General features: G+C 53.9%; 10 protein-coding genes across 10 annotated transcripts; 6 read left to right on the plus strand and 4 right to left on the minus strand.

The window, feature by feature from the left end:
- Positions 1–2684: 2684 nt before the first annotated feature.
- beta-Spec (Spectrin beta chain) lies at positions 2685–3952 on the plus strand (the record flags this gene model as incomplete). The annotated part of the gene is made up of 2 exons (XM_036633162.1): positions 2685–3193; positions 3262–3952. 2 exons carry the CDS (start codon positions 2685–2687, stop codon positions 3950–3952), a joined length of 1200 nt encoding a protein of 399 aa, XP_036501966.1.
- Positions 3953–4670: 718 nt separating this feature from the next.
- On the minus strand, positions 4671–5638 carry NNF1 (Kinetochore-associated protein NNF1; the record flags this gene model as incomplete). The annotated part of the gene is made up of 3 exons (XM_036633163.1): positions 4671–4950; positions 5030–5166; positions 5246–5638. 3 exons carry the CDS (start codon positions 5636–5638, stop codon positions 4671–4673), a joined length of 810 nt encoding a protein of 269 aa, XP_036501962.1.
- A 1133-nt stretch (positions 5639–6771) lies between these two features.
- Positions 6772–8194, minus strand: CGCS363_v001315 (putative proline dehydrogenase; the record flags this gene model as incomplete). The annotated part of the gene is made up of 2 exons (XM_036633164.1): positions 6772–7585; positions 7638–8194. 2 exons carry the CDS (start codon positions 8192–8194, stop codon positions 6772–6774), a joined length of 1371 nt encoding a protein of 456 aa, XP_036501961.1.
- Positions 8195–8884: 690 nt separating this feature from the next.
- CGCS363_v001316 (Delta-1-pyrroline-5-carboxylate dehydrogenase) lies at positions 8885–10459 on the plus strand (the record flags this gene model as incomplete). Its single annotated transcript, XM_036633165.1, has 2 exons — positions 8885–8923; positions 8975–10459. 2 exons carry the CDS (start codon positions 8885–8887, stop codon positions 10457–10459), a joined length of 1524 nt encoding a protein of 507 aa, XP_036501964.1.
- Positions 10460–11766: 1307 nt separating this feature from the next.
- Positions 11767–13552, plus strand: PUT3-0 (Proline utilization trans-activator; the record flags this gene model as incomplete). The annotated part of the gene is made up of 5 exons (XM_036633166.1): positions 11767–12249; positions 12303–12576; positions 12631–12806; positions 12873–13059; positions 13119–13552. The coding sequence occupies 5 exons, from the start codon at positions 11767–11769 to the stop codon at positions 13550–13552; spliced, it is 1554 nt and encodes a 517-aa protein (XP_036501963.1).
- Positions 13553–15648: 2096 nt separating this feature from the next.
- Positions 15649–16539, plus strand: CGCS363_v001318 (Uncharacterized protein; the record flags this gene model as incomplete). Its single annotated transcript, XM_036633167.1, has 1 exon — positions 15649–16539. The coding sequence occupies one exon, from the start codon at positions 15649–15651 to the stop codon at positions 16537–16539; it is 891 nt and encodes a 296-aa protein (XP_036501960.1).
- A 232-nt stretch (positions 16540–16771) lies between these two features.
- Positions 16772–19042, minus strand: amdR (Acetamidase regulatory protein; the record flags this gene model as incomplete). The annotated part of the gene is made up of 2 exons (XM_036633168.1): positions 16772–18951; positions 19021–19042. 2 exons carry the CDS (start codon positions 19040–19042, stop codon positions 16772–16774), a joined length of 2202 nt encoding a protein of 733 aa, XP_036501959.1.
- A 586-nt stretch (positions 19043–19628) lies between these two features.
- On the plus strand, positions 19629–21332 carry CGCS363_v001320 (putative MFS-type transporter; the record flags this gene model as incomplete). Its single annotated transcript, XM_036633169.1, has 5 exons — positions 19629–19766; positions 19823–19985; positions 20042–20707; positions 20759–20897; positions 20954–21332. The coding sequence occupies 5 exons, from the start codon at positions 19629–19631 to the stop codon at positions 21330–21332; spliced, it is 1485 nt and encodes a 494-aa protein (XP_036500936.1).
- Positions 21333–23627: 2295 nt separating this feature from the next.
- On the minus strand, positions 23628–24605 carry CGCS363_v001321 (uncharacterized protein; the record flags this gene model as incomplete). Its single annotated transcript, XM_036633170.1, has 4 exons — positions 23628–23929; positions 23983–24101; positions 24168–24394; positions 24426–24605. The coding sequence occupies 4 exons, from the start codon at positions 24603–24605 to the stop codon at positions 23628–23630; spliced, it is 828 nt and encodes a 275-aa protein (XP_036500937.1).
- A 229-nt stretch (positions 24606–24834) lies between these two features.
- Positions 24835–26552, plus strand: CGCS363_v001322 (uncharacterized protein; the record flags this gene model as incomplete). Its single annotated transcript, XM_036633171.1, has 7 exons — positions 24835–24865; positions 25082–25281; positions 25328–25410; positions 25470–25679; positions 25734–25869; positions 25921–26088; positions 26145–26552. 7 exons carry the CDS (start codon positions 24835–24837, stop codon positions 26550–26552), a joined length of 1236 nt encoding a protein of 411 aa, XP_036500938.1.
- Between the last annotated feature and the right edge of the window lie 344 nt (positions 26553–26896).

Consider the following 26896-nt stretch of genomic DNA (forward strand, 5'->3'; position numbering starts at 1 on the left):
ATGCCTTTTACTAAGGGACCTTATGAAGTGCGACGTGCCTTGGATTGCCTTGGATTGGGCTATGAAGCACTAATCCAGTTGCCAGCAGGTGAGGTGACGGCGTATTTCGATCCAGTCCACACCTGGCATACGGCCCTCACAAAGGTACCTTTGCCCTGCCGCAGTGGGAGACCGAGACGGACGGCAAAGTAAAGGTAGCATCACCAGCTGCTGGTCCAACAAAAAGTACCTCTGAACCCGCGCCACCCCGGTCGCTGCACCCTTTCACCTACCAACTCGGGTTAGGACGCTCTGCAAAAGGCCTCGGTCCACTCGGCGCTGCTCTGCTGTTTCTGTTTCTTGCTGGCAGGCTTGTCCACGGAGAGGAGGGCCTTTTTTTATTCTTCTCCTCTGCTAGAGTCTTCTCTAACCAGTGAGAGCCCGAGAATTACTCGCGCTTCCAGTGGGCGCCGAGGGTTCGTTCGTCTTGACGATCATCGGCACCGACGTCGCCCTACCCTACCCTACCTTGCCTTGCCAATGCCAATTGCTTGTTGACGGCCCTTTCCCTTTCCCTTGTTAATTCCATGTCAGCCTGCCGCATCCGTGACACCCCCGTTTTGCCTGCCCGCTTGAACCTGAGTGTCGTGGTGTGTGTGCGTGTTGTCGCCGTCGCTGGTTCATCCACTATCGCTGGGCAAGCCAGACGACCGGAACTCGTCGCTCTCAGCCCAGCCTGTCCTGTCTCGTTGTGTTCGCATTGTGTCCTGGACCAACCGTTCATCCAACCACGGCCTTCAATTCCCATGGAACTTTAGGTTTACTTTTCATTGACAACCTACAATACGGATACTCCGTACGACACCAGAACACAACTCCGCGAACCCGCCCAAGCGCAAAAAAAGGCCCCTTTTGGGATAAGCATGGCCAATGTGTCGCACGTCCCTGGTCGCCCACGGTTGATGGATCGCTAAGCTATCGATACACCGACGCCTCCCGCCCGGTCAGAATCCGAGCCTCCATCTCTCCTCTTCCCTCCCTTCACCACACCTATCCTTCATTCATTCGTCCCCAAGCTACGCTCCACGGATATCAATCACCTAATACTAGCAAAAATTCCGACAGGGCCCGATTGTAGCGCGCCTCCCTCGTCTTCGCATCCATTCTATCGCATTGCATCCAGCTCAAACCGCGCCTCCCACGCTTTTCCAACGAATCCCGTCTGGAGCGCATGCCCTTCTGGCTTTGCCCTCCTCCCATCGTCGACGACATTCATTATTCGTTGTAAGGTACTTCGTACTTTACCGCGGTTGAACTGTTGTTTCACTCGGCCCACGCCTCTCTGCACGCCCTTGCTTCGATCGAGGTCTCATCCACCCATCCATCCATTATCCTCTTCTTCTGTCTCTGGACCACCACCTGTTAACTAGGAGGACTACGGCGAGTGCTACTGCACAACTCTTTCGGCCGACCCCAGGACGTTGGATCACACACCACACAGGACCGCACCGTACCTATTCGTACCTAACCCTTACGCACGGCGGGTTTCTGTTACTCTATTCTTTCTCCATATCACGCCGTTCCTGCCAGCAACTCTACCACGTTCCACCCGCTGCTCTTCAACAAGCCCTGTCCCTGGTCTGACCCGACGTCCGATGCGCATGAGATCCGCCCCCAGAGCCAAGTCCCCCCTTGCGGCCCTTGTCCTCGACCACAGACTGGCTGCCTTCGTTGGACGGGCCCGGACTTCGTCTCCATTCTCTCACGCGTTGTCGGCCCTGCACGGGAACCGCTTCCCTCATATCCGGCTGTCCTGCGCTTGCTCTGCCTCTGCCTCTGCGCCTGCTGCTGGCCTGCTGCTGCTGCTGCTGCTGCTGCTGCTGCTGCTGCTACTCCTCCCTTCATCGGGCTTCCTATTCAGTCCAACCTTGTTAAGCGGCTCTTCTTTTGCGCCCGGCACCACTCGATGACTCGACGCCTCCCGCTCCGCTTCACTCCTCCCGCCAGCCCATTGCAACCTTGACTTTTCAACCCAACTCTCTGTCCCTCTCTCAGTCTTCTCCCCTTCTGCTCAAGTGGCTTCTCCTCCTACCTCAGCCAAGGCACAAACGGTTGGACGCCCGGTCGTTGGAAGAGGCGCTCTTAGACCTGTCGCTCATCATCGCCACCGCTGCTCTCGCTTCTCGCTAGAGTAACAAACCCGGCAGGCACATCTTCATCTCACACTCCTCTCTCTCTCGTGGACTGAACCGAGAATCCACACACCACACCGCGCGCGGGCTCCAGTCCTTCCACAACCCCGTTCCACGTCTCCATCCTTCTCTCACACACTACACTACGTCTCCATCCGCCATCCATACATACGTACCTGACTTTGTTTTACCCACTCCCCTCGATCTCATCTCATCTACCGGTCCTCGCTCCAGGCCCTTTTGCATTTGTTTTACGTTACTCTGCCCCGTGCGTCCCTTGGAAAAGAGCCGCCGACAAAAGGCCCTCACCATGAACATTTGCGGGTCGGCATAACCCCAGGGCCAAGCACATCTCGTGAAATCCCCCGTCGCAAGGGAACCCGTCCGAGACAGACGCACGGGAACGGGCCTCTGCCTCCGCTGCCACCCGCCGCATGGTGGTCCTGGCCTGACACGACTCGCCTGTCGCCGGCTCACAACAGTCCTCCTGTCATATAAAACCTCGCCCACCCCATGGATCCCCGCAGTGAAGACCGCGGAAATGGACCATCTACTACCGCTGCCCAGCCGCCGCCTCTCCGGCGGCGACTATCGATGGAGGAGGACTATTTCTACCAGGAAGTCATGACTTCCCCTTTAAGACGACCATCTCAACCACCTCCCTACGAGAGGGAGTCCGGCCCACGACGTCCCCTTGCCGGCAGCGCCGTCGCCGACTATGGGGTCCAGGAGAAGCTGCCCGAGTACTCGTGCGACATTGAGTTGGAGGGGGTATGGGTGAAGAAGATGGAGGTGGAAAACACCACAAAGAGGGCGGAAGACAGGAATTGGCACACCACCTTTGTGCAGCTGCGCGGCACCGCCTTGAATTTCTACAACGTGAAGAAGGACTGGGGATGGGGCAGGTCGAGGGACGGGCCGACAATCTCGCCAGACAACCCGCCGTGGGTCAAGAAATCCTCGCTCGACAGGACGTACAGTCTCCAGCACGCCGACGTGGGTATTGCTGCCGATTACAAGAAGTAAGGTTGCCTCCATTCTCAGCCTCATTTTGATGCCAAGACTTGCCAAGAAACTGACTGCCACCCAGACGTCGATATACCATCCGTGTCAGGGCCGAGACGGACCAGTTCCTGCTCTCATGTATAGAGCTGACCACCTTTGTCAAGTGGCTGGAGGCATTGTTCGCTGCCATCGACGTCGCGGCACCCATCGACGAGCGCGACTATCCCCGCGACCAGAGCATCCCCCGCATCCAACGTATCCGCTGGTTCCGTGGTCAGACACCGGCACAGACAAATCACTACCCGGTACCCACGCCACGGCCCATCAGTCCTGTTCTGCGCCAGGTGGCCTCGAACGAGCCCGATCCGTTCCCGGCGTCGTCAAACGAGCCTGTCCTCGATGTTCTCAACACCCTTGACAGCATCGCGGCAGACACGCAATCGACCGTCGGTCCGTCATACGCCCGGAACAACGAGCCCATCAGCAGTCGGTTGTCGACGACGTCGTACCCCAATGAAGCCATCGACCCCGACACTGGAAAGTGGTCGCCCGAACACCAGTGGACCTCGGCCCACGACCTGCTCTATGCCAAGCTTTGCTACTCGGTGCTCTTGTTCAAGAGTCCGCGCAAATCAAATTACATCATCAGCAAAGGGAAGCAGTGGTTCGTGGACTGGGCGACGGGTCGCATGATCCGGGTGCTTCCACCAGCGTACGGCGAGATTGACTTCTTCGGACCGTGGCAAGTCATCCACACCGAAAACAGGAGGATCTAGCCTTGCCAACGTTTCCCCTCATATACCCACTCTACTGCACATATATCCATACCCCATTCCCTTCACACGGGGCCTTCTCTTTACATCGAAACGAGGAAGAATCGCAAGATTCGAACGAGACGGTTTTTCTTTTACCCACTACCAGGGCAAAGTTCTGGCGGCCAAAACAAACTTCGGGGCGGTACGGCGCGGCATCAGCATTCGGATGGCTTGTTTTCTCTTTACCCATTTCCTCTTCCATCTCCTTTGTCATCATGGCGGGCGAGGGAGCATTACTGGCCGTGCATGTTCATCATTGGGCGGCGTTGCAGGCGGCGGGACACACCGTCGCTCCATTTCCTTTATCTGTCTATTGCGCATACTGAGCGTCGGCATTGCGAGGCCTTTGCGAGCATAGTTGTGTGAACGATTGGAGCCGTAGCTCCTATCAATATTCGGGGCTTCGCAGTAGTTGTATATAGTTTACTGCGATATGGCTGACAATGGACACACAATGAAACTTGATCTGTCTCTTTTTTGCTTGGTGATGTCAACTCCTACCGAATTGTGACATGAGCCTGTGGCCTACCGGAAACGCCTGAACCCTGGGTATGATCATAACTTCATCTCCACGCCGCCTATTTGACACACACGTCCTCCGAATACAAATTGGTATCGCGATTGCAACGTAGTCGCCCCCTATTAACAACGCCAAGACCCAGCCATAAGGAGCCCCCATTTATATCCCCGACATCTGCGCCTCGGCATCCCGCGCCTCCGACGCCAACTCGGGCGCCACGTCTCCCAACATGGCGTTCGCACCGTCAATGTCGGCAACGTGGCCCTCCAGCTGCGCCAGGAGGGCCTCGATCTCGGCGCGCTGGGACTGTATCGCGGCGAAGAGGGACTCGTTGGACGCCTGGGCGTTCTGCAGGCGCGCGTTCAGGTGTGATTGTTGTGATGCAAGCCGCGGGGCAAGGTGAGCTGTGATCACGTCGTCGGGGGGCAGTAAATGCGGTCTGGGCAAAGCTTTAGTGTTAGCAACGTGTAAATTGGGCTAGTGAGGTGCGTAGGAAGGGGATCAGGGATCGCGCGTACGGGATTGGTTCTTCGGCGTCGTCGCCGGCCTTGTTATTGCTTTCTTGCCGCCTCCTTTCGGCGTCGCTGACTAGGCTCTCCAGCTCGTTGAGCTTCTTGACAACGTCGCGGTCGGCGAGGATTGATTGGAAATCTTTCTGCAGGATTGTAGACCGTCAGCAGTTGGTTCTCCTCGGGAATACATCTTCAATGGGAGCAGAGAAGAAGCAGACGCACGTTACAACGCTCCTCGAGATAGTCCACCATCTGCTTCTGCACGTTGCGCAGGGTGTTTGGCGCGTGGGTGGCGATGGTCGGAAAGCAGGACGCGAAGTTGTCGTAGCGGACCGTCTCGAGCGTCTTTTGGAGGGCGCGGTCGTATGTCTTTATGAAGTAGCCCGCGCGCACGCCCGGGGTGACGGCGGTGTGTTTCTGCGGCAGGGGCGGGGAGGCGGGCGGCTGCTGTTGTTGGTCTTCATTTTGCTGTTGTTGGTCTTGATCTGGGATCTGCTGTTGCTGCTGTTGGTCTTCTTGCGACTGTGATGTTTTGATCTGCTGCTGCTGCTCGGGTTGCTGCTGCGCTTCGTTGTCGGACGGTGGTTGCGGTTGTGAGTTATCTGGGGCGGACATCTTCGCTGGTGAGGCGGGGAGAGGAGGAGGATGTGTAGTCGTCGCAGGGTCGAGGATGCGATTGCGATTGCGATTTTGCGGTTGACGGTGGAAGGTTAGGTTGGCGGCTGTCCCGGGACGCGTCTGTTGGTGGGGGCTCCGGCGCGAAAGCACAGGTGACGGAGGCTCTCGCGTGCAGGTCTTGGCGGTGGGATGGCGCCGGGTACCCCCGCTAGAGTGGTGCTGGGGTCCGGTACGCTCGGCCGAGTTTCCACAAAGTCAATTCGACGTCAGCTCTGTCTGGGCTGCGGACACGCTTAGCTCCCCGTGCAACCTGCCCGTTGTTTCGTGGCAAGGTCTTCATCAGTCTCCCCATCCATGCGGCCGGCGGCGCGTCCAATGGATGATACGCTGTCTGCGGGCCTCACTGCAGGGTCAGATCGGCTCCGGGCTTGGCCATGCAGCAGCGTTGATGATGGAAGCCAAGCTTCGGGGGTTTTCTCGTCGTGGGTTATGCTCCGACGACATGCGTGGCGCAATAGCAGACTTTGATATTTGTCAAGCACGATACGAACGTGCCACGGTGCGTAGCGAAGTGTATGGAGCAGTGACATCCATGAGATTGCAGTGAAAGGTTCCTTTCTGACAGTCACCAGCATCGATGCTATAGCAAGATGGGAAGCTTCCTCCTCGCTTCCTTAACAAACATGAAAGATTAGCAGCTATAAACCTACCTAGGATTCCATTGATTCGCATTTGATCACACTAGTTGCTCCACATATAGTCCTACTTCTTGGTGGCATACATGAACACAGGAAAAGCAGGAAGGAACGAGCTACGTCTCAACCACCTTCTTTCCTCGCGCCTCCCCCATCCAAGCCCACAATCAAGCTCGCAAAAAACTGCTGTCTCTTTATTTCCAACCCTCACTCTGAACCTCCAACAAATCAACAAGCCGCGGTGACGCACCGGGTAGCGACTCTGGTCCCCTCACGTCGTACGTGAACATACCAGAGGATTACGGGTTCGAATCCCGTACCGTGGGTTTATTTTTATTTCTGGTCCATCGCTTTTTCATTTTCACCCTAGCGGTAAAACTTCATATCATTTCCATGCACAGAAGTATAATTAACTGGCTTCCTAAACCAGGCATCCTAGCCGAGTACTCGCCGGCGCAGCTCCCTCTTGAGCGCTGCAACCATGTGCTGCGTACGCTCAACCGCATCCCGGTTCTCGATAGCCCTACGGTGTAGATACCCAAGACACTCGGAAACCGATCCCCAAATCAGATATTTGAAAACCCCAGGAGACGAACTCGCGTCTTTCGCCCCCCTCGGGCGCTGCTCTAGGGTCTGCAGCAGCTGGCAACTAAGTTCGTCTGCCATGCCAGTAATCTGGCCACAGTCCAGCTTGCCTACTGTGGGAAGCCCGTCTTCGATCCTTTGGTGGTACGTCGTCAGCGCCTTGTTGGCACTGGCACCGTTGTGCGTCGCCACGAACAACGCCGAGGACGGAAACTGCAGGTGAGCTGAATCATCCGGCATCTTCTGCGCAATGAAGATATCCGCGAGGAGGTCATACGACCGGTCCGTCTCTTCTTTCGTGTCATGAATCAATGAGCGGTCCTCGTGCTCAATGTAGGCACCGCGAACCAGCTTGACGCCGACGGTCCAGCCCTCCTCGGCGGCAAGCTGAATATGGCGATGGGTGTTTGCCTTTGAGCCTTTCAAGTAGGCCTGGATGGTGTTGTATACCAATGCCTGGCCGCTTTTGTTGTGCTTCCTCATGAGGTCGATTGTCCAATTGTCCAGGACGGGCTGCAGGGCTTGCTGCTCAGCATCGATCCAAAGTTTGGATCCTTGTCGTTGCGTTTCCAGGCAGATTTCGTTCATGGCATCAGAGATGACTTTGGGCATCGGCTTCCGCGCCATCATGGCATCGACAGCTATGGCGCCTGCTCCTGTGATTCTATCCATAGAGTAAGCGATGCAGTCTTGTAGGTCTGTGAAAGGAAGCTTACTTGACGGCGAGAAAGTCTCCAGGCTGAATCATGCGGAGGGTTTCCAAAGTACCTTGCTTCCAATCCTCTACCACTCGGTAGTGGCATTGGCGGTACCCATTGTTGGTCTCGACGGACTGTGAGACAGACGGATTTTCAAGCACAAACTCCTTGGCATAGCCCATGATGACTCCATGATATCCGATGCTCTTGGTCTCCGCGGCAGACCGAACGACTTCCTGGTGGCATGTGCCCGCGGCAAAGTGATTGTAGATGGTCCATCGCAGCAGCTTATTCAGGGCAGGGTTCTTGTCGGGGTTCAGGAGCGTGCTCTTTGACTTGGTGATGTAATCGAGCGCAGCCAGAGAGGGACGTGAGATCCATCGCCTGCGCATCAAGGAAGTCAGGAGTAATGATCTAAGGAGCGTTTTTGTCGGCAGTCGAGAGAGTGCTGTGAGCGGCTTCTTCTCAGTGTTCCAACTGTTCTGCTTGACTAACTGGACATGACTGGAGAAGCGTACGCCAAGGATGCTGGCGGCCTTGACGTTTGGCCTTGTGGCAACGGTAACAAGGGGCATGTTGAACAGAACGGCGGGGGATAGTATGAAGGTTCGTCTAATCGTACTCTTTGGGGCGCACTAACCTGGGCGAAACCTAGCTGATAAACAACGACGTCCGGAACTTTGCTCATCATCTTTTGAGTTACGTACACTACGCTCGCTATCAACTCCAATGCCCGGAATACCATCCCGACATCTTATCTTGCCATGGCTACCCCTCACTTCTTCTCATCGTCATGTGAGCCCATCTTGCATCACCCCGTGATCCTCTGTGCTATCTGCCGGATATCGGCGGCTGAGGGGCCCGCGAGAATGGGGGTCGGGATGGCGTTCCCGAGCCCTCCAACATCTTGGCCCAGCTTATCGCATGGAAAAGCCAAGGAGCGACCGAGCACAGAGATCCATTCTGTGCTCCAGTACTCACTTCATTCCAAAATTGCAAGTATGAGGACCTTTTGCACCTCCCAGAGCTATCGACGTCATGTGTTGCGAGTGTGCACATCACGCACTCAGCCCCTGAGTCGTGGGAGGAGGTCTCTGAGTCTACTTCACCCTCCCAAATTTGAGAATGAACCGATGGTGCGTCTCTCATACTACTTGAGGGGAGGGAGTGATCGATCCTAATCTATGGGCTTGTAGTTGGAATACGCCAAAGGCTCTCCAGAGAGGGCACGTCTCCTAGAATCACTGCGAAAGTTGAAAAGCCAGATGCCGGTTCAGGTCCCGATAACCATTAACGGCGTCAAGGTGAGACGCAGTCTCGCTTCCATGTCCTGGACAGACGACTGACGCAGACAGGTGAAAACGCGTTCAACACGCCGGCAGCTGAACCCCTCCAAGCACCGCGAAGCAGTCGCCGAGTACGCCATTGCAGACTCGGAGCAAGTCAACGCCGCTGTGGATGCTGCTCTCAAGGCCAAACCAGCCTGGGAGGCTCTCCCCTTTGAAGATCGCGCGGCCATCTTCTTGCGAGCCTCAGAGCTCATTGCCGGCAAATACCGCCAGGAAATCGTTGCGTCAACGATGGTAGGCCAAGGCAAGAATGTGTGGCAGGCGGAGATTGAGGCGCCTACAGAGACCGTCGATTTCTTCCGTTACTATATCCAGGAGGCTTGGTCCCTCTTCTCCCAGCAGCCAAAGGTTCACCCGTCAGGGCAGTGGAACAAGCTGGAGTACCGGCCTTTGGAGGGCTTCGTCTACGCCATTGCCCCGTTCAACTTCACTGCCCTCGGAGCCACGCTCATCGGGCCCTCTGCGCTGCTTGGAAACGTTGTGATTTGGAAGCCTTCGGATTCTGCCCTTCATTCCGCCTACCTTCTCCACCAGATCCTCCTGGAAGCCGGTTTGCCTAAGGATGTGGTACAGCTACTTCCTGGAGATGCAGAGGAGGTGACGGACACCATTCTCAAACGACCTGAATTCGCGGGTCTGAGCTTCATCGGTTCAACGCAAGTCTTCAAGGGCATCCAGAAGAAGATTGGCGACCACGTCGGCAGGGGCACTTACAACTCCTACCCTCGCGTCGTCGGAGAGACCGGAGGAAAGAACTGGACCATCGTACACCCATCTGCGGACGTCAAGAGCGCCGCATTTCACGCAGTTCGTGCGGCGTTCGAATACCAGGGTCAAAAGTGCTCCGCGCTATCGAGAGCGTACGTGGCTGAATCTGTCTGGCCCGAGTTCCGCCGTCACATGGAAGAGCAGAGCGCGCAGCTTAAGGTCGGGGATGTGGAGGACTTTACCAACTTCATCACGCCAGTCATCCACGAGCGCTCGTTCGACAAGCTCGCCAAGGTAATTGAGGATGCCAAGATTGACCCGGAGCTGGAGCTCGTCGCGGGCGGCAAGGCTTCCAAAGCTGAGGGGTTCTTTGTGCACCCGACCGTGTACAAGACTTCTAACCCGCGACATGATATCATGTCTCGCGAGCTGTTCGGCCCCATCCTAGGCGTGTACGTGTATCCCGATGAGGAGTGGGAGCAGACGCTGAAGACCCTGGATACGACGTCCCGTTATGGCCTCACCGGCAGCATCTTTGCCAAGGATCCATACGCATCCAGAGAGGCGCAGACTGCACTGAAGCATGCTGCAGGAATGCTGTATATCAACAGCAAGTGCACCGGCTCGCTGGTTGCTCAACAACCATTCGGCGGAAGCCGTGACTCTGGCACGAACGACAAGACCGGCACCATGGCGCACCTGCAGCGTTTTACAAGCGTGAGGTCTATCAAGGAGGATTTTATTCCTCTGGAGAGGGTGCAATACCCATCGAATGATGCTTAATGGTATTTGGAACTAGAGCCAGTGAATTCAGTTTCTTGGACATTCTCAACAGAACGATTGACGATGTCTGAATGCCTTGGGTTGTCGTCGGCAGCCGCCGCTATTACCTGCTATTTTCGTCTCCAAGTGCCATGTCTCTGTCGCGTAGACGACCCAAATGTAGCACATTACGAGATCACTGCGTCGCATGGTGATGCAGCTAGGATGTTGACCCCGCCACCCCGCGTTTGTAGATAAGGAGCTATCGTGGGGCCTCCCGCATATCGGGCCCCCGGTCCCGAGGGTCGTCGTGCCGGCCTCCGAAAGCGGCCTGCCCCGTGCGCTACATAAGACGTCGGGATCGCGCCTCCGATACAGCACTGTCCTGACCACGCTTCAGGCTTACAGACCATGTCGACTCCACGGAATGATCATCGCGTCACCAAGAAATGCTCCAGAGCGTACGTGTCTCGGATACAGGTCTGACCCGAGCTGACAGACATACCTTAGGTGTGAGAGATGTCGGTCAATGAAAGTCAAATGCTCCGGCCGGCAGCCATGCGCTCGGTGTGAGCGCCAGAGCGAAACATGTGTATATGCGCCGGGAATTAAACGAGTTCTCATCCCTGAGAGGTCCGCCAATAGAATCAATATTCTTGGTATCTCGGAGTTCATCTTTGTGCTGACCTCGTGTCTTGTTTCCTGTGCTGTAGTTACCTTTTGGAACTCCAACAATCACGCCAACTGACGAGAGGGGAGCATCGTTCACCAGACGAAATCACGCCAAGGCCATTATCAGCTGATGTTGAAGTTGGGAGAATCGAGAGGGAAATTTTGCCGACATTGGAACGGCGAAGTAACGCCAGACGATTGAGGACCGTAGGAGCCAGCACAAACCAAGAGGAGACGATCCAACCAAGCAGGAACCGCGAAGAATCTGGCATCACTGATCAAAGTATTTGCAATGCTCTATCTTGATTTGATCGAATTGCTGAGTTGAGAAATATCCTAGATCAAGCGGAGACAGACTCAACAAATGCAACTGGCGGCAGACCCCTTTCAGTCGACACTGCTGTATCATCCTTGGGCAGACCTGTGGACGATGATTCAACAGATCACGATGAAATCCAGTCATTACTCAAGAAGAGTTGTCCTGAAGAGCATGACCCTCCATTCCGCCCTGCAGAAGGACGATTCTGTAAGTGAACCCCTGCAATCGCCTCGCCTCCTCAAAGTCCAAAAGTCAATTGAATGTCTCTGCAGGGTACATGGCGCCGTCTTCCTCTTGGGCGTTCTGTCGCAGGGTCCTTGGATTATTAGGCAGAACGATGTCGCCAGGGACCGAAAGCACACTCGACCCCTTCAACACCGATGGGAAAGCCTGCGAGATGGAGTGGCATTGCACTCAACGCGGCGACGTCCCAGTCGTATCCGACTTGCCCTCCATCGACTTTTCAAAGTCGTTGTTTTACGCAGCCAAGTCATACTTTGGCCTACTAAACCATTTGATAGACGAAAGCGCTTACCTCAAAAACCTCGATGAGTTTTACGAAAACCCGGCACGTAAGGCGGCCTCTTGTCGGCTCTGGTACGCCCAGCACCTTCTCATCCTGGCGTTCGGAAAAGCGTTTGTGCTTCGGAGGAGGTGCGCTCGTGGGAAGCCGCCGGGCCACGCGTTTGCAGAAAGAGCAATGACGCTGCTGCCTAGGCAAGGCGACTTGGGTGGGGACTCGTTGCTTTCGGTGCAAGTTCTTGTGCTAGCAGCCGTCTATCTTCAATCCATCGATCTGAGAGTCGCGGCGTTCCAATATGTAAACTTCCAAGTTGCCAGATCCTGACTGAAGACGACTGACCGTATTCGCAGATTGGGCAGGCGTCGCGCCTTTGTGTGTGTATAGGAATGCACCGCCATATGCCGGAACACATCTTTGGACCCGAACTCTCACGCCGATATAATCTTATCTTCTGGGTTACTCACATTATTGATTCCGAGTTCTCTGCGCTTATGGGTGGTACCGCCGGAATCCATAACCAGCAGATCACCGCCAAGCTACCGTGCTTGACTAGTAACTCTCTGGAGGCTCTGAGCATGTCTCTACACGTGCGATTGTCCCGGTTAATGGCGACAATCCTCACAAGTGAGCTCATCAGACCACCGAACAGAGGAGGAAAAAGACACTGACGTTTTACAGCCGTATATGGTGTCGGTCACGAGTTCGACGGCTCTCTTGTCAAACACATTCAGTCGAATCTTCGCACACTAGCGCAGATCTCAACGGAGCTCCATGATCTCTTGGACACGCACTTTGACGGGCAGATTCCAAGAGCATCTCGAACAGTCTCGAGGTTGATGCTTTCGTATCACCACGTATGTATAATCTTAGATCATTGTATTCGACACCGCGCCCTTCGCAGCTGACCAAGAGACTCACAGTGTGTCGTATTGACAACCAGGCCTCTCGTCATGTGTGCTCTTCACCTGCATCTAGAGCGCGCAAACTCCGAACAGTTCGAGAGCCTAGAGCTGCGGCCGCCCATGTCGTCGATCCTGCGATCCTGTGTTGACTCGGCACGCACGACTCTCCGGACCCTGTTTGTGCTTAGTGAGGGAGACCTGCTAGGTAGTTCCTACTTGTTTGATCTACGCAAGAACAACATTAGCTGACCAGAGCGATTGCAGAATCTTTCATGCCCTTCGACTTGGAGGATGCGTACTCTTCGGCATTTCTACTTCATCTCCTCCGGGTCATAAGCCCTTCTCTGCTTCCCGACAACGGGTGGCGGGACGACATCAACCACATACTCCAGCATATGGTCGACAATGGCAGTGTAGTCGCACCGCTGCGTCAACAAGAACTTCAGCAGCTAGAGAGGACATTGGAATCGATTACACCTCGCTACTCTGGGCCCTCCGATCCATCCGGGTTGGATCCCGGAGACGACACCCAGTGGCCGGTGCCGGAGTACGTCGATGAGCCGGACAGGGACTTTATCGCGATGGATTGCCTCGAACCTTCCTCCAATGCTTTACTCGATTGGGCCGATCAGTTGGACATGCCCGACTTCTTGGCAGCGATGGACTGCGGATTCGGAGGAGGCGCTGGCGGAAGTTGATCCCTGCGGGTCCTCATCCATAATTACCGAGGGTGTCGGGAGATACGCTGCGCCCCGACAGTTAAAATCAACAGGATTTTTGGAATAAAGGCGATTCTGATGCGTCCAGAACGTCAAAAGCAAACCTCCACACTGTGCCCAAAGTCACGACACGCAGCAATCCGCCATGGCAACAGAGAAGCAGACTATCGCTATCGTCGGCTGCGGTATGTCACTCATCATCTCAACTGATAGATTGCTGACGAATGTACGACAGGCTCCATGGGCTCTGCTCTACTCCGCGGGCTTCTCGATTCATGCGCATTGCCTAATTCAGAAGTAACAAAGCCAGACGAATTCCGTTTCATTGCATGTACAAAGACTTCGAGATCGGCCGGTATGCTTTCCGAGGCACTGGGAGAGGACGCCGGCCGCGTCAAAGTCATCCACGGCGAGCCGGTGAAGGCTGCTGAAGAAGCAGGCATCGTCATACTCGGCTTCAAACCATACATGGTTGCGGGGGTATTCGAAACTCCGGGCTTCCTGGATGCGCTCGAGGGAAAGCTGGTAGTCAGCATGCTCGCAGGGCTGACGGTCAAAGAGCTCATCGAGCTGGCATTGTCGAATGACGTTGAAAAGGAGAGCAAGAGGTGCATACACTTCACCCGTGCTCTTCCCACCGTTGCGTGTCGCTATCGGCAGTCGATGACTGTGTTGGAAGTTCCCGACAACCTGCCAGATCAGGAAACAAACGTTTTGGAATCTATTTTCGCACGCGTTGGAAAGTCGAGAGTCTTGCCGCCTGACTTGATAAATATCGGTTCCATGCTAGTTGCGGCCAGCATCGCCACTATCTCGGTGCCTCTAGATGGCCTCTTGGATGGTGCTGTTGCCGAGGGGCTTAAGAGGTCTGAAGCCAGAGATTTGGTGATTCAAGGATTACAAGATCTGGTGACGATGTTAGAGAAAGGAGAGCAGACTGCTTCGATGAGGGAAGCGATCTCGTCACCAAATGGAGGAACAATTCAGTCGCTGATTACGGTAGAGAAAGCTGGGACGCGAGGAACGTTTGCGGAAGCAGTGATCAACGGGCATCGCCAGATCAGCAAGCCTAGGTGATTCATTAGTCTCTGCCTGTCGTATTTGGATACCGCCATAAAAGTCAAGATTGCAAGCACTAGATAATATTAGGCAATCTGAGAAAATCCCCACGGCATAAGGTCGTTGGGCTGAAGCACACCGCACACTCTGACTTCATTCTTTGAACTAATCCAGGTCCTGGATTCACTCACCTTCCCTTGTCTGATTGCCAAAGTGAAGGTGAGCGATTGTGGGGCATTATGTCACCTTTCTCCTTGTCTTTAGGCATCTCACCACACACCGAGAGTGAATAGGGCAGTTTCCTCATCCGTTCTGTCACGAGGCTCCGATCGCTTGTTGAGTGTGTATGCCGCAGTGGTTAAGGCTGTCCCCCTTTCAGCCCTGTAGCATGCTAACCTCCTACAGATCCTTTTTGTAGTTCGGATGTTCGAATGACTTTCTTTCTCTTGATTTTTCCCTTGTTTGCTTCCCCAATCTGAAATAGGCATGTCAAAAACCATGCCCATTGAGGGAGTCGAGTTGGGTTTTACGCGGGCGTATCTCCAACCAAGCCCATAAGTTTGAACTTCCGGACAGTAGATCTCAGATGCGTTCATTCTGATAAACACAGTCGCCGAACACTCCGAAGATAAGTACAGCTTCGGGTGAAGTTCCGAGACATGGTCCCCGGGCCCGCGTCGGAGAGCACTTTCCGGCCCCACACCCGTCGGGATCGCGCACCCGACTTTGCGTGATGTCTTCGAACTTCCCGCTCTCACCTGATGATTGCGTCCGGACTAAGTTCAGTTGAATCTTTCGAAATCACTCCGTCGTAAGAACTTGATCTGCAGTGAGCTCGCTGAAGATTTGCTGGAAAAATTGCCAAGCTTAACAATGGTTGCAAGATCTGTGGCACGGTGCGTTATTCGGAGGTGTGTCTCATTCTATGTGCTTGCTGAGAACCGACACTGACAATGACAAGCTCGCGTTTCTCTCGACCCGGGTCATTTCAGGCGGCACCATTTTCGCTCGTCAGGATGAGTTCCTCCGCAGCAGCGGCGACGTCGGCGCCACCAGCTCCGAGCAGCCAAATAGTAGAAAAGATCCACGACTTCGACAAGAGACAAGCAAGCCGACCTGATTTCGACAAGTCTAATGCCCCGATCCAAGTCACCAAGCACCCGAACCCCGACTGGCAGTACGGCGACGGAGTCCCGGGATCGACGCCCCAGAACCACCTCGAAATCGATCCTTACGCCGCGGACAGGCCGGCCATCAACAACTACCGTCTGCTCATCTCCGGCATCGCGCCGCGGCCCGTCGGGTTCATCAGCACCGTCTCCGGCGACGGCACGACAGAGAACCTCGCCCCGTTCAGCTACTTCCAGGTCGTCGACCACGACCCGCCCATGTTCGTGGTCGGCTTCTCGGCGAGGGCCGGCCGGTCCAAGGACACGTACCGCAACCTCAAGGAGTCGGGCGAGTGCGTCATAAACACGGTGTCCGAGACCATGATCGAGGCCGTCAACGCGACGTCGCTCGACGCCCCGTACGGAGTGTCGGAGTGGGACATCTCGGGTCTGCGTGAAGCGCCCTCGACGACGGTGCGGCCCTCCCGCGTGCGGGAGTCTGTTTTGTCCATTGAGGGGAAGGTCGTCGACATCAAGGAGTTCAGCGACCACTCGGATGGGGAGGGGAAGAGCGTGGCTGGTATGGTGTTGATCAAGGCGTCGCGGTTCTGGGTGCAGGAAGATGCGACGAATGCCGATGCCAGCCACATTGAACTGGACAAGTTGAGGCCTATTGCCCAGCTGGGAGGCATCTCGTATGGCCGAGTGTCGTCTACTTTTGAGTTGCCGAGAAGGACGTGGGCTGATGAAGCTCCCAAAAGTGAGCTATTGTCTCGACTAGACGGTGAGAGAAATTAGACATAGATACTTTAGAGAAATGAACAAATTCCCCTCAAGACGACCAGAGCTTTTCGGTTAACCCGATCCATGAACTAAATTGTGTGTATATTGAGGTCAAGCTGAGCATCACTATCGGGTACAGCAGATTTCTGCCAAAAAGAGGCACAAATGGTGAGACCTGCTGAAGCTTTGATAGGGTCATCGCACGTTCTTTGAACAAGGGCATGAGGGCGAGCATTTGAGCTCGGAATCAGTAATGGAAGCCAAAATCATTGCCAACGCCTGCGAGAAGCAACTCCAACGCCGAAGGCACCTGTAGCATGTCCATGTCATCAGCATCACCAGCCAGGCCTAGATCATCTCCGACAAAGCTCGTGCCATAAATGTGATTGTTCGCAGCAACGTCCCCGACAACGGCATCTTGTTGGTGAGCCCCAAGGCGCCTTGGGTCAGCTGGATCAAGATTGATGGGCGCCAAGTAGGCCGGTACGGGCTGTCCAGGTTGGCTGCTGACCGGCAAGCCTGCAATCGAGCCGTTGAGAACACCATTTGTAATTCCGATGTTGTCTTGGGGTTGAGCCGTACCGGAGACACCACCGTGACGGAGAAGATCACCCTCCCCAGCAGAGTCTGTGGCCTGGAGTCGATTCCGCCTGGGCCCTGCTACATTCCGCCCCTCAAATAGCGCCAAGAGACTCTGCGCGTACAACCACTGGTCCTTGAGGGCATGCAACGTTGCTATCAGCGAGTCAAAAAGGCGTTTGGACTTGGCCACGATGAGCGGGTTAGAGGAATGCATCTGATCCGATACATGCACTAGAGCGGTAAAGAGCACATGGATGCTTGGTATCCAGAGCTTAGCCAGTAAGTTCCTATTCCGCATGGACTCGAAAATGGAGCATATTGTGATGGCTGCGTCGCAACATATGCTGAGGTCGGTGTCTGATGTAGACGGGGGGCTCTCTGGGTCTTGCCTGGGAGAAGGCCGGTGAAGCAGAATCAGAAAGTTATTATACGTGAGATGGAACATTGCCTGCCATGGGTTGGGGTCAGATTTGGAGTTTTGGAGTTTTTCCGGAAGATGTGTTATCAAGTCTGCCAGCGCAGCATCCGCTTCTGCGGTTGCGGCGGCTCGATCTGCGGCGGTGGATCGAAGGGCGACCCTCTTCCGCATTGCTTTGGAGAAAATGAGGCAGAGACGTGTGTGCTGGATGGTGAAGTCGTGTTCTGCGTTCAATATGCCCTCGAAATGTTGCTCTTCTAGTGGCGGTACGTCTGACTCGTCAAGGTTTCTAATGTCATCATCCGCCGTCAGCATAAGTAGGAGATCTGGAGCGTGTGGAATAGCAACTTGCATGGCTTGAGGCCGGCCGTAGGATGTAGATCCTATGACATCGAACTGAAAGAGAATCCACCACAGCCGAACCCACAGCCGTTTATCCATGGCATTCAGACTAGAGGGTGTCGCATCTCGATGCATGCCCATGCCGAATGCCGTGCGCGTCGCGACACCTACCCAATGCCAAGTGTTGGAAACAATGTCTTCGAGGTCGTCGCACTTCCATGTCAGGAGGAGCGAGGCCTGCAAGTAAACCTCGCGATGTTGCTCAAAACGGCAGTCAAAGAGGGCTTTGGTCCTTCTAAAGAATACGGACCTGAGGGACTTGATATCTTCTCTCCCCGTTTCGAGAACGCGTGCCCCAACGAGGAAGACGGCATTGAGCAACAACAAGGACAATGGTCTGCAATGTGGCCTGCATCGAGGGACGTGGCCGCTGCCCTCCGTCCCATTGTAAATCCTCATGAAGTCTTCTTCGTCAATGATGGGCAAGCCACGGTTGACATGGGCAAAGTATGCCTTGACCAGTTCATCAGCCAAGGCCTTGGGCGGGAGCTCGAGGACCTCGGCCGGTACTGACGGTACCTTTGGGGCCAGCGGCTGGCTTCCAAAATGCAGTACGCTCTGGTCTGGCCGTCTCGAGCGCTGCCGCACCAGATAGTGGAGGTTGGAGAACTCGGTGCCGATGAAGAATAGGCGGCCACAGCGTGTGATCTCTGGAAACTCAACTTCTTGCCTATTTAGAAAGTCGGCCATGTTGCGCGTGGCATCTTCGTCGCCGGCGCGGTCGGCCTGAGCGGTTGCATCGCATGCTGAGCTTGGCCGCGGAAAGGAAGCGGCGACATCATCCCAGGGACTGGATCTCGCCGGGATGGGTGTTGCAGGCGCCGTCACGGACTGGGAGCCGACTGATCGTGGTTGGATTGGCACGTTGGAGCTCTGGGCAGTGCGAGCCGACAGCCGGGTTCTCTTCTTCTCATAAATCTGACAGTCGGAAATGTTGTTCGCCTGGCACTTTGAGCAAGGAGCGCCCTTTTCGAGGATATCGCACTTGACTTTCCTCTGGTGACATGTCAGACATGCTCTTCCGTCTGCGGCATAGTTAGCAGAGGATCTGGCTCAACACAAACACAGACAAGAGCCGAGATCGGGTTCCATACTGGTTCTCGATCTTTTCGACATCGGGCTTTGATGCGCCCTGCGCCCAACGGCACGCCCTGCTGTCACCATTACCGATGGATTGACGAGATGAGGGGCCCTATTACCGAGAAGGCCACAAAGGTTGGAAGGTTAACGTCGGGTTGCGGGAGCATCTCGACTGGTATGAGTCGGGAGTTGGGTTGTGTCGCCCCAATTGTGGATGAAGGAGGAAAAACCGAGCAGCGCTCGGAAGTTTGTTTTTTGGTCGGTTTTCATGTGCTCGGCGGGATTGACCAATGATATGGAGGAACCAGACCCGCTTTGTCAGCCAGTCGATCTCCAACTCGAGACACTCGGCGAAAAGAGCCAATGGACTTGCACCGTTTCCCTGCGTCCAAGTGGCCCATATTACTACACGAAACTGCCTTTGAGCCACATGAAAAGAATTGTAATAGATCGAGAAATTTTTCAAGCGGTCAATGAAACACAGAGTACGTAAAATGAGAATACAAAAGGGCAATCGCTCCTGTTGTCGAGTCTGTCGGTGGTGCTCTGGTGTCAGGCCAAGTTCAAAAAGACATTTCTCGTTGAATTCTGAGTGAACTCTTAGCCCACATCAACCGTGAACATGGGTTCAGGCACCGAGCGCTTTGGTGGGTTTGTCCAGGACAACCAGCCAACTATCGACGTTGAGGACCAGGGAAACGTCTCTGACGATCCCTCGTGGGAGAAACACCAAGTAGTTGATGCGACAAAATTCTCGCCGGTACGCCAAGTTCCCAATATGCAAGCGACGCGAGTGCCAGCCCTGACACGTCCCAGATGAGAAAATTGCACATTGTCATTGCCGGATTCACATGTACATTCAACGGCAACTTGGGCTCATCGATGCCCTCAGGCGCTCTCAACGCCATTAGCGCCGAATTTGGTGTAACTAATCGCGTTCATCTCATCCTCCTCAACTCACTCTTCATGGTGGGCTACGGTATGCTATGATTCGGCGGCACTCTGCAATGCGTCAACTCTGACATTTTCCAATAGTCATTGGTCCTCTTGTCTTCGCTCCTCTCAGCGAATACATCGGCCGCCGCCCAGTCCTCATTGGAACGTTCCTCGGCTACCTCATCTTCATGCTCGCTTGCTCAGGAGCTCCCAATTACGCAGCGCTTCTAGTCTTCCGTTTGCTCTGCGGCATCAACGCCGCCGCACCCACGAGTGTTCTCGGTGGGCTGTATGCAGACATCTTTGATGACGCCTCCGTCCGAGGCAACGCCATGGCTCTCTACATGACCGTGACGACCATCGGACCCCTGATTGGACCCATCATCTCGGGATTCTCATCGCCAATGTCGTGGCGTTGGCCGTTTTGGATTGCTGGAATGATCGCTGCGCTGGGTTTGCCTCTGGTTCTCACCCTGCCGGAGACATATGCGCCGGTTCTCCACAACAAGGCCGTCAAGAAGTCGATCAAGAAGCAAGGTGCAGATGACGAGAATGGGCAGCAACTTGAGCTGAAGCCGTTTGACGTCCAAAAGATTTTCCTTCGCCCAGTGACGCTCCTTGTTACCGAGCCGATCCTATTTTGCACCTCTGCATACCTTGCGTTGGCATACTCTGTCTTTTACCTTATGTTCCAAGCATATCCCGTCATTTTCCAAGGGTTCTATGGGCTTTCTCCCGCGATGGCCGGTCTGGCCTTCATTCCTCGTAAGTTCAGCCGTACTTCCCCATCCAACTCATCTGACAAGTTCAACACAGAGGCCGTGGGTGTAATCATCTCGCTTTTTTTCTTCGGTGCCTTCACTTGGTACCATGACCGTCAGAGCAAGGCTGGCGCAGAGTGGACGAAGAACGAAATTTATCGTAGACTGCCTCTCGCATGCTTTGCCTCTCCCCTGTAAGTACCTTGAGTCATCGTAAACCTCTCGGCCAAATAGCTGACTCGGCTCTCAGAATGGTCATCTCCCTCTTCTGGCTCGGTTGGACCGTATGGCCGACAACGTCTCCAATCATCCCCATGCTGAGCGGCATCTTCTTTGGCTGCGGATTCCAACTCCTGTTCATGGGCATGATCAACTATTTGACGGACGTCTTCCGCCAGTACTCTGCGTCGGCACATGCAGCCGCCAGCATGACGCGATCCATCGGAGCCATCACACTGCCCCTGGCAGCCAACAGCATGTACACCAATCTCGGGGTGCACTGGGCGCCTTCGGTATTGGGTTTTATCGCGCTGGCAATGGGCGTGATTCCCTTCATCTTCATCAGATACGGTGACCGCCTGGCGCGCAGCAGCAGGACTGCGCGTGAGTTTAGCGAGGTTAAGAATTGAGCTTAGATAATACTCCTTTAGAATAATGATAATTAGACGTAATATCTCTATGCGACTTTACCTTATCGTTCTGACATTCCTCCACTCGAGACGTAAACGGCCAGGCTGCATGGTGATTTGTCGTGCATTGCCGAATGTGTCTGTAGAGGTGCTCATCTGGACTAAAGAAGGTGTTTCTTCTGGCAATTTTTGTGCTAGAGTTCGATGAATATGAGGCAAAGGTCGTTTTGATCTTGTTGCCTCTTGTGTTGCTAGCATGGTCACGGCACACCACTCCGTGTTGACCTCTTTAAGCTTCCAAACTCACCATTACAGCCGACTGAGTTCCTTCTGCACCTCGAAATAGGTTGATGGCCAGTGACACGAGCATATCCCGTGCTCTCTTGATCGAAGGCGGTTGCTTGATGCGGCTCTCGAGCTCTGGTGTGCGGCTATTTTGAAGGTCTCAGTTGGGGCCTCCCCATGTATGTACCCGGAAAACCTGTTACGCACCCAAATGCACGTGGAAGTCACGTTGGAAAATCCTAATGACCATAGAGGTAAATGCGGCGAAAGGTTTGGTGCCCTTAACACGAGTATCACTCAAGGTAGGAAAGCTTGCAAAAAAAGGGGGAGGTTCGAAGTGTATAAAAAGAAGAACTCCCCCACCTGAGGAATTTTTTAGTCCCTCAATTTATTTTGGTCTTAGCACATTGTAGCATAGCTACTGGCTCAGGGGTTACAACGGATGGATCACCATTGAGACTGTGTTGGAATCTTTTGACACGTCTTGACAATGTAAAGGCAACGGGAGGCAGGTCGGCAGGTGATGCTGCTGACCTTGCTTCAGGGATGCATCGAAAGGTCCCTGCTTGCACTTTAAAGCAAGCTCCGTCTCTGACGTCTGCTTCATGGTGGGTTTAGACCTACGGGGGCAGTGATGAAAAGCGGGCGGGAACAGTGATGAGAAGACAATCACGGAGCTGCCTCTCCCTCAAGGGTAGAATTGTAAGACTCCTCGGATTGCATATCTGAGTTCTCCTGTGTAGTATCAGGGTTATCCCATGGGGGAAACCCCTGCTCTGTTGATATCCCTTCAGACGTAGTTCGTCACTGTTGGTTAAGCTTGATAGCAGTGCCCATTCCATCAATAGATCTTTGCGGCTCAAACCTGGAAGAATCTCAAGAGGAGGTGGCTCGGGAGAGAGTAGAAGGCGCTTGCCCACGAGAACATACCTACCTTACCTTACTTGAGCAGGCCTTCCCCGGAGGATCGTCCCGAGCTTGACAAGAGCTTGACAAGACCCTCACAGAGCAGGACCAACTCTTGCCTCGACCTTCCACAACGTCCATGAGTAGAGACTCCCACCGTGCGAGAATCGTTGGTCTAGTTGGTTCGACCAAGAAAATGGGCAAATCGCGAAGGACAGTGTTCGATTATCCCCTGATGCGAACACTTCTACTTGTTCTGCCTCAGTGGCCAAACGATGCATCCCAAAGTCAAGTAAATGGAAATTGTGTGACGAGAAATGCAATTCTTTTCGTACCAGTCTGGTTTTCAAAGGAGCAAAAAGAACCCCCGCCAACATTTCAAAGAGTCATGTGAATGTGTCCCTCAGTCGACCATTTGTAACCCTCGGCCCTCTGTGAGCAGCAGCCCACTCAAGATCCCCTGTTTTACATCATTGGGACGACTCGTACTGTGTTGAAGATTTCCCCAACATTTCTCTTTAAATACCATATTCAGGCCTTGTGGAAGGAAGGATGTACTGCTTGGGGAGTGTGTTGTAAGTAAGGCAGGAGCCGGTTCGAGAGGGGAGGGGAGGAGGAAGGAGGAACATATTAAATGCTCCAGGAAGCAGCTACTACTCAAGGCATGCAACACAGACCAAGTTCTCCCAATGCGGCTCAAGTATCGCATTTCAGCCTCTGCCCAAGCGAAAGACAAGAGGGGTCAACATTAAGACGGGAGACTCCACCATTCCCAGTACCGACCTGTCAGTCCCTGATTGATTGAGGAAAATGAAGTACTGAACTGTTTCTGAATGGCGATAAATATGCCCTTGTCTGTTAAATAACACGTGCCATCTGATGTCTGGCAGAAACACGAACCGGTTCAGAACGCGAGACCTTAGAACCTAACGACTTATCCGCGACGCCAACCCTCAGAAATTTAGCAAATGGCGTCAACTGAACTCGTTTAATGGCATCTGCACCATACGCTATCGTCTCGGGGCACCGAGTGTCCCAAGCTTTCAAGTGCTACCTCTGTGGGGAGGAAGTGCTCTTCGAGAAGCCTCTGTCTGCACAGGCTGTCTACATTCTGCCTCGGCTCTCGAGCCTCATCCCAACCTCATCCGCCAATGCCGCAACGTCAATCTGCGCGGGAAGTCTGCCGCCATTCCATTCTGCCACCTGTTCTGCGGCCTGCCAGACGGCCTGAACCGCCGCCGCCGAGATGCCCAAGCCCATGGCACCTTTGAAGTGAGTCTTTGTCTGCCTCGTAGCCCCCAGCGCCGCCACTGCACCGGCAATGATGGTCTCGCAGAGCGGGAGGCCTTGCGTCTTCTCAGAGCCCCCGATCACGAACCCAAAGACGACCGCGTGGGTCATGTATGCTGGTTGGAAGTGTGAGTGTACGGTCACAGCCTGGTTGAGCAGGGATACTCACTCAGCTCAGGGAAAAAACCACCCATCATATTCATGACTTCTGAATTCGCCGCAGTGCGGTAAATGGTCTTCCTAGTCTCCAGCCCCTTTTGATGCCAGTTGGCCTCGGAAAGAAAAGGTCTAAACCGAATCGACTCTTGTTAGTTTTACCATGGCTTGGCCATATGAAATGCATTCAGGTCTTACCTGTCCATCTGGTCGGTCATGAAAATGTCACGTTCCCGCATCTCCCCAACCAAGCCCAAGCTGGCTGGGACACACTGAGGTAAGCCGATGAATGGCCAGATAAGAGTGAGAGAAGTTCTGAAGGTTGCGAACAAAGCTTTGACTTCTTCGTCGTCCTTGTCTTTAGTAACATCGCGAAAGAGCTTCGGCAGCGAGTCCCCTCGATGCTGAGCGCAAAGCATAGAGCCCTGGTGATGGTTAGTCTAGGTCGTTGTTCACCGAGGACAGAGCAGTACTTGCAACTATTGCGGGCGCAACTTCGCGAATCTGGCCATTCTCGACTTCTTCGAGCTGTCGCACAATATCTTGAAAGAGAACAGAGTCATAAGGCGTAGCGTCAGGGGTCAGGTTGACGTTCGCGTACTTTGCGCCTGCTCCATTGGACTCTGTGACGGTCATGCTGTGGGCGGACCTTTCGATGAAGGTGTATGTGGGAGAGAAACAGCGGTGCAAAACGACGACATGATTGCGTGTGTTTCTTCTAGAAAAATGACTTTCAACTGAGATATGGACGAGTGTCTTTGTCGGAGCTCCGAGCGGGGAGCTTGACCGGATTTGTATAAAAAAAGGAGCGACTTCGCAATTAACTCCTATTTCCACGGAGACGGGGTTCGGGGAGTTGGGGTTGATGGGACGAATCCGGTTCGCTGACTACGTGTGTGCGTTACTTTCTGTTGCTACATCGGCTTGTCACATCTACCCCTCAAAGGCCCCGTCGATGCGGGATTCTCGGGACGCTATTTTGTTTCTCATTCAAGATGGCTCAGTCTGAGGAAGAGACTCGCGCGTTCGACTATCATCGATTTGTGCCCCCAAAAGGAAAGTCGGGGCATGCGCGAGATTTGCGAGCAGATCGGACTAACTTTGTGTCTCAGATTGGGCTCGGTTCGACGGCATCGACACCAGCGACCCGTACAAGTACTCGGAGGCCATCGTGAAGAACGAGAGATTCAAGGCGATATGGGGCAGCCGTTCTTCAAACCTCGACACTCCATTCCATGGAATCACAACCGATGGTCAGAAACGGGATGGACTGTACGAACTCCAGAATGAGGGAGCACCCACGAAGCAAATGGTTCGTCACCAGTGACGAAAGATTTCATATACTGAACCGTCTTAAGGTGAAAGCAGCTCATGATTTCATACGACTCCTCAGCCCTGGTGAGAAGGAGGCCGCAGTGAGAGACCTGGATTCTGAAGAGTGGTGAGTTGGGCAAGTCTTAATTCAGATCTCGAGAGTCATGCTCAAACTGAAGATGACAGGAGAAAGTGGATCAATCCAGAAATAGTCATATTCAAGTGCGGCCTGCGGCTCGAACACATTGACAAGGTTAAGGTCGACGCCGTCATGAAAATTCTCAAGCAATCTTTGAGTGAAAGCGGCTTCGCCAAAGTTCAGGGTGCTATGAAGACCAACAAGTTTCTTGGGGAGATTTGTGGCAAGGAAGCCATATTGAATGAGCACAGCTACTTGTAAGCGAGTCCATCATCTTTTTCAGAAAAGTCTGACTGACTGTCCGTACCAAGCTTCACAATATTCGGCGAGCCTTCTGAGATGGCGCCATGGGCGTTCATGTTGTACGGCCACCACCTCGCTCTCAATGTGTTTATCGCTGGAGAACAGATGGCGATAGGTCCTGTTTTCATTGGCGCTGAGCCAAGCGTCAGTTCTCAGAATGGATTATTGAAGTTGAGTCGGCTGACATGTTCCCAGATCATTGACGAAGGCCCCGACAAGGGCTTGACTCTCTGTGCGAATGAGAGCCAGCTGGGATTGCGCCTTATGCAGTCTCTGTCCCCAGGGATACAGCAGAAAGCCCAAGTGTACTCCAAAATGCATGATCCAGCCATGTCGGAAGACCGCTGGCACCCGGCTGATCAGGTAACCCTGCTCATTGACGCTGAACATCCTGGCCTTTTGCTAACTTGATTGACCAGAGACATTTGGCTGGCGCTTTTCACGACAATAGGATCATTCCATATGAGGGCGTACTAGTCACCGAAATGACAGCGGAGCAGCAAGAGTTGCTCATGTCGACTGTCTCTGAATTTTTGGTACTCCTGCCGCCTGAACCGCTCAAGCACAGGCTGGAGCACATACGAGCATACCTATCGGAGACTTATTTCGCCTGGATCGGTCAATTCGGTCCAGCCGACCCCTTTTACTATCGAATCCAAAGCCCTGTGGCGTTGTTCGAGTTCGATCATCACTCTGGCGTGTTTCTTACCAACGAGGAACCCGCGAAGTATCACATCCACACGATACAGAGACTCCCCAATGGCAACGATTATGGTCGCGAGTTGAGGGAGCTGTTTAGAAGGCAGGGAAACAACGGAAAGCTGTGATGTGTACATAGAGAGGTTTGATTGTAGCAAAGAAAGTCATCATGTACTGAAAGTCCATGTGCGCACTTGGGCAACCATTACCAGGTTCCGAAGGAGGGTGAACAGAGGGAATCCTCATCAACGTCATCACGACGAAGTAACATCTTGCAACATTTCCACAATTATCATGTCTACTAAGTTAGCTTCTGGGCAGGGAAAATGAATGAACCCCAGCTGAAGGCTGTCAAATGCTCGATGATCTAAGTGGTGGTACCCCGACAGAACAAAATCGCCTGTTCGTGGACATAACCCCAGCAGTCAAGGAAGATTACAGTTGGTCAAACCTAGGAGGCTACGAGCAAGCG

The sequence above is a fragment of the Colletotrichum siamense genome (assembly GCF_013390195.1).
Source record: "Colletotrichum siamense strain Cg363 chromosome Unknown KSG_Cg363_contig01, whole genome shotgun sequence".
In the NCBI taxonomy this organism is placed as follows: domain Eukaryota; kingdom Fungi; phylum Ascomycota; class Sordariomycetes; order Glomerellales; family Glomerellaceae; genus Colletotrichum; species Colletotrichum siamense.